This window comes from Salvelinus fontinalis, chromosome 33, assembly GCF_029448725.1.
Source record: "Salvelinus fontinalis isolate EN_2023a chromosome 33, ASM2944872v1, whole genome shotgun sequence".
NCBI classification, from domain to species: Eukaryota; Metazoa; Chordata; class Actinopteri; order Salmoniformes; family Salmonidae; genus Salvelinus; species Salvelinus fontinalis.
Genome location: NC_074697.1, coordinates 15,862,538 through 15,875,319, shown reverse-complemented (window position 1 = coordinate 15,875,319; position 12,782 = coordinate 15,862,538). Strand labels below are relative to the sequence as shown.

General features: G+C 46.3%; 1 protein-coding gene and 1 non-coding gene across 2 annotated transcripts in view; one reads left to right on the top strand and one right to left on the bottom strand.

Annotated features, from left to right (window-relative positions):
- Nucleotides 1-3,053: 3,053 nt before the first annotated feature.
- ryr1b (ryanodine receptor 1b (skeletal)) overlaps nt 3,054-12,782 on the bottom strand; it is a gene marked incomplete in the record, with an annotated part of 337,334 nt that continues 327,605 nt past the window's right edge. Inside the window, 1 exon segment of the mRNA XM_055895181.1 lies at nt 3,054-6,098. Coding sequence (XP_055751156.1) covers nt 6,003-6,098 — 96 coding nt within the window.
- Nucleotides 8,815-8,890, top strand: trnaa-ugc (transfer RNA alanine (anticodon UGC)). The gene has a single exon. It is a non-coding gene; the product is annotated as a tRNA-Ala (tRNA).

Genomic DNA, 12,782 nt, shown 5'->3' with positions numbered 1-12,782 from the left:
ACACACACCCACACACATAACACACACACAAAACACACACACAGACATACAGCAGACACACACAAAACACACACACAGGAGACACACACATAAAACACACACATATACATACAGCAGACACACACAAAACACACACACACACACACACACACACACACACACACACACACACACACACACACACACACACACACACACACACACACACACACAGACACACACACACACACACACACACACACAGACGAGGAAGGATTTGCCAATTCATCTTAAAATAATCTGTTCAATTTATTAATCTTGTATTGAACCACAGGATTCAGTCAGGCAACAACATTCTACTAGTCAACAGGTCAACATTCTAATAGTCAACAGGTCAACATTCTAATAGTCAACAGGTCAACATTCTAATAGTCAACATTCTAATAGTCAACATTCTAATAGTCAACAGGTCAACATTCTAATAGTCAACAGGTCAACATTCTAATAGTCAACAGTTTAATAGTCAACAGGTCAACATTCTAATAGTCAACAGGTCAACATTCTAATAGTCAACAGGTCAACATTCTAATAGTCAACAGGTCAACATTCTAATAGTCAACAGTTTAATAGTCAACAGGTCAACATTCTAATAGTCAACAGTTTAATAGTCAACAGGTCAACATTCTAATAGTCAACAGTTTAATAGTCAACAGGTCAACATTCTAATAGTCAACAGGTCAACATTCTAATAGTCAACAGGTCAACATTCTAATAGTCAACAGGTCAACATTCTAATAGTCAACAGGTCAACATTCTAATAGTCAACAGTTTAATAGTCAACAGGTCAACATTCTAATAGTGAACAGGTCAACATTCTAATAGTCAACAGAAGTCAATAGGTCAACAGTTTAATAGTCAACAGGAGTCAACAGGTCAACATTCTAATAGTCAACAGGTCAACATTCTAATAGTCAACAGGTCAACATTCTAATAGTCAACAGGTCAACATTCTAATAGTCAACAGTTTAATAGTCAACAGGTCAACATTCTAATAGTCAACAGGAGTCAACAGGTCAACATTCTAATAGTCAACATTCTAATAGTCAAGGGGCCAACAGGTTAACATTCCAGTAGTCAACAGGAGTCAACAGGTCAAGACTCTTATAGTCAATAGGAGTCAACAGGTCAACATTCTAATAGTCAACAGGTCAGCATTCTAATAGTCAACAGGTCAACATTCTAATAGTCAACATTCTAATAGTCAAGGGGCCAACAGGTTAACATTCCAGTAGTCAACAGGAGTCAACAGGTCAAGACTCTTATAGTCAATAGGAGTCAACAGGTCAGCATACTTATAGTCAACAGGTGATCTCAGTACTAATACATCATCACAGCCCTCCGTGGATCACCACACATACAGTTATCCACCTGCATGTGAATTACACACACACACACACACACACACACACACACACACACACACACACACACACACACACACACACACACACACACACACACACACACACACACACACACACACACACACACACACACACACACACACACACACACACACACACACACACCGCTGTGTTGACACACTCCAGGAGCCACGTCTCCTCCTAGCACTAGTTAGTAAGGACATTACTCAACGTGGATAGAGTGTGTATGAGTTAGCCTGTGTGTGTGTGTGATGGTGTATAATGTTTTTCCATCTGTTTTCTTATTCTAGACCTGTCTGACATCACGCGTGAGGTTTTACTTCCAGAGAAAAATTTAATAATATGCACATATTTCCTAAAAAAATAACCATGATATTCTAACCTGCGAAGAAGAAACACAAAAGCGGTTCAGTTATCTTCTGACTGCAAACTGGTTACATTATCTCTGTTCAGTTATCTTCTGACTGCAAACGGGTTACATTATCTCTGTTCAGTTATCTTCTGACTGGAAACTGGTTACATTATCTCTGTTCAGTTATCTTCTGACTGCAAACTGGATACATTATCTCTGTTCAGTTATCTTCTGACTGCAAACGGGTTACATTATCTCTGTTCGGTTATCTTCTGACTGCAAACTGGTTACATTATCTCTGTTCAGTTATCTTCTGACTGCAAACGGGTTACATTATCTCTGTTCAGTTATCTTCTGACTGGAAACTGGTTACATTATCTCTGTTCAGTTATCTTCTGACTGCAAACTGGTTACATTATCTCTGTTCAGTTATCTTCTGACTGCAAACGGGTTACATTATCTCTGTTCAGTTATCTTCTGACTGCAAACTGGTTACATTATCTCTGTTCAGTTATCTTCTGACTGCAAACTGGTTACATTATCTCTGTTCGGTTATCTTCTGACTGCAAACTGGTTACATTATCTCTGTTCAGTTATCTTCTGACTGCAAACTGGTTACATTATCTCTGTTCGGTTATCTTCTGACTGCAAACTGGTTACATTATCTCTGTTCGGTTATCTTCTGACTGCAAACTGGTTACATTATCTCTGTTCGGTTATCTTCTGACTGCAAACTGGTTACATTATCTCTGTTCGGTTATCTTCTGACTGCAAACTGGTTACATTATCTCTGTTCGGTTATCTTCTGACTGCAAACTGGTTACATTATCTCTGTTCAGTTATCTTCTGACTGCAAACTGGTTACATTATCTCTGTTCGGTTATCTTCTGACTGCAAACTGGTTACATTATCTCTGTTCAGTTATCTTCTGACTGCAAACTGGTTACATTATCTCTGTTCGATTATCTTCTGACTGCAAACTGGTTACATTATCTCTGTTCAGTTATCTTCTGACTGCAAACTGGTTACATTATCTCTGTTCGGTTATCTTCTGACTGCAAACTGGTTACATTATCTCTGTTCAGTTATCTTCTGACTGCAAACTGGTTACATTATCTCTGTTCGGTTATCTTCTGACTGCAAACTGGTTACATTATCTCTGTTCGGTTATCTTCTGACTGCAAACTGGTTACATTATCTCTGTTCAGTTATCTTTTTAACCCTTATTTATTCATCGTATCATATTATTCACTGTGAACAAAGTAGCTGAGACGGCCTTAAATAAAACATACATTTATGTTATTTATTTGATGTTAATATGTAATTTGTTAGTCCGGCCCTTCTGAGTAGCGCTGTCCTTATTACACTACGGCCAACATGTAGAGTAGACATGAATAAATACAATAATGACTTATCACTGTATTAGCCCTATTACCTGTGCATTAAGATGGTACAGAACACATGTCAGCCCACTGTCAATACGACGGGGCTATAAGACGTGTCTTTAGGAGAGTTGTCTCTAGGAGAGATGTCTTTTGGAGAGATGTCTTTAGGAGAGATGTCTTTAGGAGAGATGTCTCTAGGAGAGATGTCTTTAGGAGAGATGTCTTTAGGAGAGATGTCTTTAGGATAGTTGTCTCTAGGAGAGATGTCTCTAGGAGCGATGTCTTTAGGAGAGATGTCTCTAGGAGAGATGTCTTTAGGAGAGATGTCTTTAGGAGAGATGTCTTTAGGAGAGACGTCTCTAGGATAGTTGTCTCTAGGAGCGATGTCTTTAGGAGAGATGTCTCTAGGAGAGATGTCTTTAGGAGAGGTCTTTAGGAGAGATGTCTTTAGGAGAGATGTCTTTAGGAGAGGTCTCTAGGAGAGATGTCTCTAGGAGAGATGTCTTTAGGAGAGATGTCTCTAGGAGAGATGTCTTTAGGAGAGACGTCTCTAGGATAGTTGTCTCTAGGAGCGATGTCTTTAGGAGAGATGTCTTTAGGAGAGATGTCTCTAGGAGAGATGTCTCTAGGAGAGATGTCTCTAGGAGAGATGTCTTTAGGAGAGATGTCTTTAGGAGAGACGTCTCTAGGATAGTTGTCTCTAGGAGCGATGTCTTTAGGAGAGATGTCTTTAGGAGAGATGTCTCTAGGAGAGATGTCTCTAGGAGAGATGTCTCTAGGAGAGATGTCTTTAGGAGAGATGTCTTTAGGAGAGATGTCTCTAGGAGAGATGTCTTTAGGAGAGATGTCTTTAGGAGAGTTGTCTTTAGGAGAGTTGTCTTTAGGAGAGATGTCTTTAAGAGAGATGTCTCTAGGAGAGATGTCTTCAGGAGAGATGTCTTTTGGAGAGATGTCTTTAGGAGAGATGTCTTTAGGAGAGATGTCTTTAGGAGAGATGTCTTTAGGATAGTTGTCTCTAGGAGAGATGTCTCTAGGAGAGTTGTCTTTAGGAGAGATGTCTTTAGGAGAGATGTCTCTAGGAGAGATGTCTTTAGGAGAGATGTCTTTAGGAGAGATGTCTTTAGGAGAGATGTCTTTAGGAGAGATGTATTTTGGATAGATGTCTTTAGGAGAGATGTCTCTAGGAGAGATGCCTTTAGGAGAGTTGTCTTTAGGAGAGATGTCTTTAGGAGAGATGTCTCTAGGAGAGATGTCTTTAGGAGAGATGTCTTTAGGAGAGATGTCTTTAGGAGAGATGTCTTTAGGAGAGATGTCTCTAGGAGAGATGTATTTAGGAGAGATGTCTCTTGGAGAGTTGTCTCTAGGAGAGTTGTCTCTAGGAGAGATGTCTTTAGGAGAGGTCTTTAGGAGAGATGTCTTTAGGAGAGTTGTCTCTAGGAGAGATGTCTTTAGGAGAGTTGTCTTTAGGAGAGGTCTATAGGAGAGATGTCTTTAGGAGAGATGTCTTTAGGAGAGATGTCTCTAGGAGAGATGTCTTTAGGAGAGTTGTCTCTAGGAGAGATGTCTCTAGGAGAGATGTATCTAGGAGAGATGTCTTTAGGAGAGATGTCTTTAGGAGAGATGTCTTTAGAAGAGTTGTCTAGGAGAGATGTCTTTAGGAGAGATGTCTTTAGGAGAGATGTCTTTAGGAGAGATGTCTTTAGGAGAGATGTCTTTAGGAGAGATGTCTTTAGGAGTTGGAGGAGTGCATGAGTATAAGGTAAGTAACCCAGACATCCCCTCTATATGTAGACATTATCATAGTGTTTTATTTGTCCCTGTGTGGTCTGTGGTAGCCAATAGGAACACTGTGTGGTCTGTGGTAGCCAATAGGAACACTGTGTGGTCTGTGATAGCCAATAGGAACACTGTGTGGTCTGTGGTAGCCAATAGGAACACGTTGTGGTCTGTGGAAGCGAATAGAAACACTGTGCCGTCCGTGTCAGCCAATAGGATCTCTACATCAGATCACACAGGTCACAGACAGGATTGTCTAAAGTCATCATATTGTCCTGTAGGATCAGACAACCTGCCTCTAACCTTACAGCATGTACCTCGCTGTTCACTCCAGAGTGACTGCTAATGACCAGAGATCAACATCAGTTATAAAATCTCTAGAGAAAAACAAGAGAGGAGAGAGAAGAGACCTGGGGGTGTGTGACTGCTCCCTAGTGGACAGAAGCGGCACTGCTATGAAATGCTCTTCCCCCCCCACTGATCATTATCAAGCAGTGGGGAAAATACACCAACAATTACAGAAATAGCTAATTAAAGGCATACAAAAAAAATCAAGGCATTCTTACATGAGGACATTAATGACATTTATATTAATACAATCTCAAACAAGAGCGATTATAATAATATTAAGGAAAAGAGCATTACTTAAGACATTATAGCACGTTTGTTTACCATGAGAGTTAGGCACTATGCTGTATTCAGCTCTACAGAAACACACACTGACAGAGAGGCAGCGCTGTGTGTGTGTATGTGTGTGTGTGTTTAAATTCAGTCTAGACAGCATATCTATATTCCACACAGAAAAAGGCCATGAAGTGTATTTACAGGGTTAAAAGCCCTTGGGACTCTTCATCTCCTCTGGTCATATCATCTTATTCAGTCTATCAGAATATTGCTGCATGCGTGTCAAGACAAGAGATCACAGAGAAATATGACACAGGAGCAACCTTCAAACACACATCTATTCCCTAATACCTTCTATATTTCCTTAACTTTCTCCTTCTCTCCCCCCCCCCCCCCCCCCCCTCTCTCTCACTCTCTCCCAGACAGACAGGATTTATCCGACTAGGCCAGCTGATCCTCATACGTCTTCCTGAAACAGTCTCCAGCAGGGAAGAAGTCCCAGCATCTCTCTTGATACATCTTCCACACATAAGACTCCTGTTGGAGGGAGAGAGAGAGAGGGAGTGAGAGAGAGGACAGGGAGGGAAAAGAAAATAGGAAGATGATAAATGGGAGAAAATGGGAGACAGGAAGTGTTTAAAGACAAACAGACAGCCAGACAGACAGCCAGACAGAGCCAGACAAACAGAGTGGAAGTGTTTAAAGACAAACAGACAGCCAGACAGACAGCCAGACAGAGCCAGACAAACAGAGTGGAAGTGTTTACAGACAGACAGACAGACAGACAGACAGACAGACAGACAGACAGACAGACAGACAGACAGACTGTTAAGACATTGGCGCGGAGAAAAGCACCAGGAATGGACGGTTTTCTATGTAACATTTTTGGGACAAAGTAGCGCCCCTATTTACACAAATATCACTCAAGTAAGTGCTTCCTAGTTCCATGTATCAAACAGTTATTAAAGTTATATTAAAACCAGGACAATCTGGAGTCCCCTGCTGATTACAGACCCATACGTCTAATAGAATGGTGAAAATCTGGAGTCCCCTGCTGATTACAGACCCATACGTCTAATAGAATGGTGAAAATCTGGAGTCCCCTGCTGATTACAGACCCATACGTCTAATAGAATGGTGAAAATCTGGAGTCCCCTGCTGATTACAGACCCATACGTCTAATAGAATGGTGAAAATCTGGAGTCCCCTGCTGATTACAGACCCATACGTCTAATAGAATGGTGAAAATCTGGAGTCCCCTGCTGATTACAGACCCATACGTCTAATAGAATGGTGAAAATCTGGAGTCCCCTGCTGATTACAGACCCATACGTCTAATAGAATGGTGAAAATCTGGAGTCCCCTGCTGATTACAGACCCATACGTCTAATAGAATGGTGAAAATCTGGAGTCCCCTGCTGATTACAGACCCATACGTCTAATAGAATGGTGAAAATCTGGAGTCCCCTGCTGATTACAGACCCATACGTCTAATAGAATGGTGAAAATCTGGAGTCCCCTGCTGATTACAGACCCATACGTCTAATAGAATGGTGAAAATCTTACCAGACTTGATACATACAATACATGACCAAAGTATGTGGACACCTGCTCGTCGAACATCGCATTCCAAATTCGTGGGCATTAATATTGAGTTGCCCCCCCCCCCCCCCCCCCCCTTTGCTGCTATAACAGCCTCCACTCTTCTGGGAAGTCATTAATATAGAGTTGGTCCCCCCCCCCCCTTTGCTGCTATAACAGCCACCACTCTTCTGGGAAGTCATTAATTTGGAGTTGGTCCTCCCTTTGCTGCTATAACAGCCTCCACTCTTCAGGGAAGTCATTAATATGGAGTTGGTCCCCCCTTTGCTGCTATAACAGCCTCCACTCTTCAGGAAAGTCATTAATATGGAGTTGGTCCCCCCTTTGCTGCTATAACAGCCTCCACTCTTCTGGGAAGTCATTAACATTGAGTTGGTCCCCCCCCTTTGCTGCTATAACAGCCACCACTCTTCTGGGAAGTCATTAATATTGAGTTGGTCCCCCCCCCCCTTTGCTGCTACAACAGCCTCCACTCTTCTGGGAAGTCATTAATATAGAGTTGGTCCCCCCCCCCCTTTGCTGCTATAACAGCCACCACTCTTCTGGGAAGTCATTAATTTGGAGTTGGTCCTCCCTTTGCTGCTATAACAGCCTCCACTCTTCAGGGAAGTCATTAATATGGAGTTGGTCCCCACTTTGCTGCTATAACAGCCTCCACTCTTCTGGGAAGGCTTTCCACTAATTGTGGGAACATTGCTGGGGGGACTTGCTCCCATTCAGCCACAAGAGATTAGGCCTGGCTCGCAGTCGGCGTTCCAATTCATCCCAAAGGTGTTCGATGGGGTGGAGGTCCGGGCTCTTGGCAGTCCAGTCAAATTCTTCCACACTGATCTCGACAAACCATTTCTGTATGGACCTCGGTTTGTGCACGGGGCATTGTCATGCTGAAACAGGAAAGGTCCTTCCCCAAAGTGTTGCCACAAAGTTAGAAGCACAGAATCGTCTAGAATTTCATTAAGTGCTGTAGAGTTAAGATTTCCCTTCACTGGAACTAAGGGGCCCGAACCATGAAAAACAGTCCAGACCGTTATTCCTCCTCCACCAAACTTTACAGTTGGCATTATGCATTCGGGCAGGTAGCGTTCTCCTGCCCCCCCCCCCAAACCCAGATTCATCACTCCAGAGAACGTGTTTCCACTGCTCCAGAGTCCATTGGCGACGAGTTTTACACCACTTCAGCCGACGCTTGGCATTGCACATGGTGATCTTAAGCTTGTGTGCGGCTGCTCGGCCACGGAAACCCATTTCATGAAGCTCCCGACTAACAGTTCTTGTGCTGATGTTGCTTCCAGAGGCAGTTTGGAACTCGGTAGTGAGCGTTACAACCGAGGACAGACGATTTTTACACTTCACAATAACAGCACTTACAGTTGACCAGGGCAGCTTTAGCAGGGAAACTAACTTGTTGGAAAGGTGGCATCCTATGAAAGTCACTGAGCTCTTCAGTAAGGCCACTCTACTGCCAATGTTTGTCTATGGAGATTGCGTGGCTGTGTGCTCAGCAACGGGTGTGCCTGAAATAGCCGAATCCAGTGATTTGAAGGGGTGTCCACATACTTTTGTATATATAGTGCATCAATCAAACAAGGTTTATTACAAATAGACACAAACAAATACAAGAACACGTTTCAGTGTAATATAATATGCTAAGGGCCCCGTGTGGCTCAGTTGGTAGAGCATGGCGCTTGCAACGCCAGGGTTGTGGGTTCGATTCCCACGGGGGGCCAGTACAAAAAAAAGTATGAATGTATGTACTTGTAAGTCGCTCTGGATAAGAGCGTCTGCTAAATGACTTAAATGTAAATGTAAAAAAATGATATAGATTTAGCGGCCGATGATGCCGAAAAGGCTTTTAACCCTCTTGAATGGCCTTTTCCATTCAAAACATTGGAAGCTTTCACATTTCCAGCTAAAATAATAAATACAATTAAAATATTAGCTACCTGCAGATTCATGCAGGGTAGTAACGTCATGAGTTGGGATTATGGTTCATTGTTTAGCTAGCTAGCTAGCTCACTACATGTCTTTACAAAAGACTCCACTATGCAAGTAACCATTTCAGTAGAATGTTAATGATGTCAGTGTGACAACTGTCGATAGACTTAGCCTGGTAAATTCGCTCTGGCTATCTACTCCGATTTCAGAGCCCTCTCGTCTGAGTGGGCCAGAGCGTTCTCGTCTGAGTGGGCCAGAGCCCTCTCGTCTGAGTGGGCCAGAGCGTTCTCGTCTGAGTGGGCCAGAGCGCTCTCGTCTGAGTGGGCCAGAGCCCTCTCGTCTGAGTGGGCCAGAGCGCTCTCGTCTGAGTGGGCCAGAACCCTCTCGTCTGAGTGGGCCAGAGCGCTCTCGTCTGAGTGGGCCAGAGCGCTCTCGTCTGAGTGGGCCAGAGCGCTCTCGTCTGAGTGGGCCAGAGCCCTCTCCTCTGAGTGGGCCAGAGCCCTCTCCTCTGAGTGGGCCAGAGCCCTCTCGTCTGAGTGGGCAAGAGCGTTCTCGTCTGAGTGGGCAAGAGCGTTCTCGTCTGAGTGGGCCAGAGCGCTCTCCTCTGAGTGGGCCAGAGCCCTCTCGTCTGAGTGGGCCAGAGCGCTCTCCTCTGAGTGGGCCAGAGCCCTCTCCTCTGAGTGGGCCAGAGCGCTCTCCTCTGAGTGGGCCAGAGCGCTCTCCTCTGAGTGGGCCAGAGCCCTCTCCTCTGAGTGGGCCAGAGCCCTCTCGTCTGAGTGGGCAAGAGCGTTCTCGTCTGAGTGGGCCAGAGCGCTCTCGTCTGAGTGGGCCAGAGCCCTCTCGTCTGAGTGGGCCAGAGCGCTCTCCTCTGAGTGGGCCAGAGCGCTCTCCTCTGAGTGGGCCAGAGCGCTCTCCTCTGAGTGGGCCAGAGCGCTCTCCTCTGAGTGGGCCAGAGCGCTCTCCTCTGAGTGGGCCAGAGCGCTCTCCTCTGAGTGGGCCAGAGCGCTCTCCTCTGAGTGGGCCAGAGCCCTCTCCTCTGAGTGGGCCAGAGCCCTCTCGTCTGAGTGGGCCAGAGCGCTCTCGTCTGAGTGGGCCAGAGCGCTCTCCTCTGAGTGGGCCAGAACCCTCTCGTCTGAGTGGGCCAGAGCGCTCTCCTCTGAGTGGGCCAGAGCGTTCTCGTCTGAGTGGGCCAGAGCGCTCTCCTCTGAGTGGGCCAGAGCGTTCTCCTCTGAGTGGGCCAGAGCGCTCTCGTCTGAGTGGGCCAGAGCCCTCTCGTCTGAGTGGGCAAGAGCCCTCTCGTCTGAGTGGGCAAGAGCGTTCTCGTCTGAGTGGGCCAGAGCGCTCTCGTCTGAGTGGGCCAGAGCCCTCTCGTCTGAGTGGGCCAGAGCGCTCTCCTCTGAGTGGGCCAGAGCCCTCTCCTCTGAGTGGGCCAGAGCGCTCTCCTCTGAGTGGGCCAGAGCGCTCTCCTCGGAGTGGGCCAGAGCCCTCTCCTCTGAGTGGGCCAGAGCCCTCTCGTCTGAGTGGGCAAGAGCGTTCTCGTCTGAGTGGGCCAGAGCGCTCTCGTCTGAGTGGGCCAGAACCCTCTCGTCTGAGTGGGCCAGAGCGCTCTCGTCTGAGTGGGCCAGAGCGCTCTCCTCTGAGTGGGCCAGAGCCCTCTCCTCTGAGTGGGCCAGAGCGCTCTCCTCTGAGTGGGCCAGAGCGCTCTCCTCTGAGTGGGCCAGAGCGCTCTCCTCTGAGTGGGCCAGAGCCCTCTCCTCTGAGTGGGCCAGAGCCCTCTCGTCTGAGTGGGCCAGAGCGCTCTCGTCTGAGTGGGCCAGAGCGCTCTCCTCTGAGTGGGCCAGAACCCTCTCGTCTGAGTGGGCCAGAGCGCTCTCCTCTGAGTGGGCCAGAGCGCTCTCCTCTGAGTGGGCCAGAGCGTTCTCGTCTGAGTGGGCCAGAGCGCTCTCGTCTGAGTGGGCCAGAGCGCTCTCGTCTGAGTGGGCCAGAGCGCTCTCGTCTGAGTGGGCCAGAGTGCTCTCCTCTGAGTGGGCCAGAACCCTCTCGTCTGAGTGGGCCAGAGCGCTCTCCTCTGAGTGGGCCAGAGCGCTCTCCTCTGAGTGGGCCAGAGCGCTCTCCTCTGAGTGGGCCAGAGCGTTCTCGTCTGAGTGGGCCAGAGCGCTCTCGTCTGAGTGGGCCAGAGCCCTCTCGTCTGAGTGGGCCAGAGCGCTCTCGTCTGAGTGGGCCAGAGCGCTCTCGTCTGAGTGGGCCAGAGCGCTCTCGTCTGAGTGGGCCAGAACGCTCTCGTCTGAGTGGGCCAGAGCCCTCTCGTCTGAGTGGGCCAGAGCGCTCTCGTCTGAGTGGGCCAGAGCGCTCTCGTCTGAGTGGGCCAGAGCGCTCTCGTCTGAGTGGGCCAGAGCGCTCTCGTCTGAGTGGGCCAGAGCGCTCTCGTCTGAGTGGGCCAGAGCCCTCTCGTCTGAGTGGGCCAGAGCGCTCTCGTCTGAGTGGGCCAGAGCGCAGAATAACTGATGAATTTACAAACGCTCAACATCCGTTGAATATGGACGGTGTCAGAAAACGTTGGCAAAATAGTTTTAATTGTTGCCAGCAGCACAGTTGCCGTCACCAACACTCTGGATAACATGTAAACAGACTAACCAGCTCTGCTAGGGGGAGTAAAATGGTCAGAGTGAGGTGTTCTCTCATTATGAAAACAGCCTAACCTGCTCTGCTAGGGAGAGTAACATGGTCAGAGTGATGTGATCTCTCATTATGAAAACAGCCTAACCAGCTCTGCTAGGGGGAGTAACATGGTCAGAGTGAGGTGTTCTCTCATTTGTGTCTGGAAATGTAGCTATTAGCTAGCCAACGTTAGCCAGTTAGCTTGGGTGCTTGACTGCTGTTAGGGCAGAACGCCTGGATCAACCCTTAAATAGATGGGTGGGGCTAAGGCTTAAGAGGGTGTGAACAATGCTGAATGGGTGTAGACAAAGTAGGGCTCTCCAATAGTAGTACCAACATATTCAAAGGCCTTTTTTTCTCAAAAGTGGGGTTACAAGTTAATCAACTTTCAAAGCACAATTACATTCCCATTGTTCCTCAACTGTAGTGTATGTAGTGTACAAAGTCTCTACTTCATCCAATGTAAAAACAGAATTTCAAATTTTGCTACATAAGACGGATTTGAGCCGGTCGGTCACGTTGACTCATTTCACAATGTTCAATGTCTGCTTTTTTTTTTACCCATCTACCAATAAGTGTCCTTCTTTGCGAGGCATTGGAAAACCTCTCTGGTCTTTGTGGTTGAATCTGTGTTTGAAATCTACTGCTCGACTGAGGGAACTTACAGATAATGGTATGTGTTGGGTAGAGAAATTAGGTAGTCTTTCAAAAATCACGTTAAACACTATTATTGCACACAGAGTGAGTCCATGCAACTTATTATGTGATTTGTTAAACACAATTTTACTCCTGAACTTATTTAGACTTGACATAACAAAGGGGTTAAATACCTATTGACCTCAAGACATCATTATTTGTATGAATTTGTACACATTTCTAAAAACATAATTCCACTTTGACATTATGGGGTCTTGTGTGTAGGCCAGTGACACAAAATATTAATTTGATCAATTTTAAATGCAGGCTGTCACATCACAAAATGTGGAACAAAGGGGTATGAACACTTTCTGAAGACACTGTAGACAG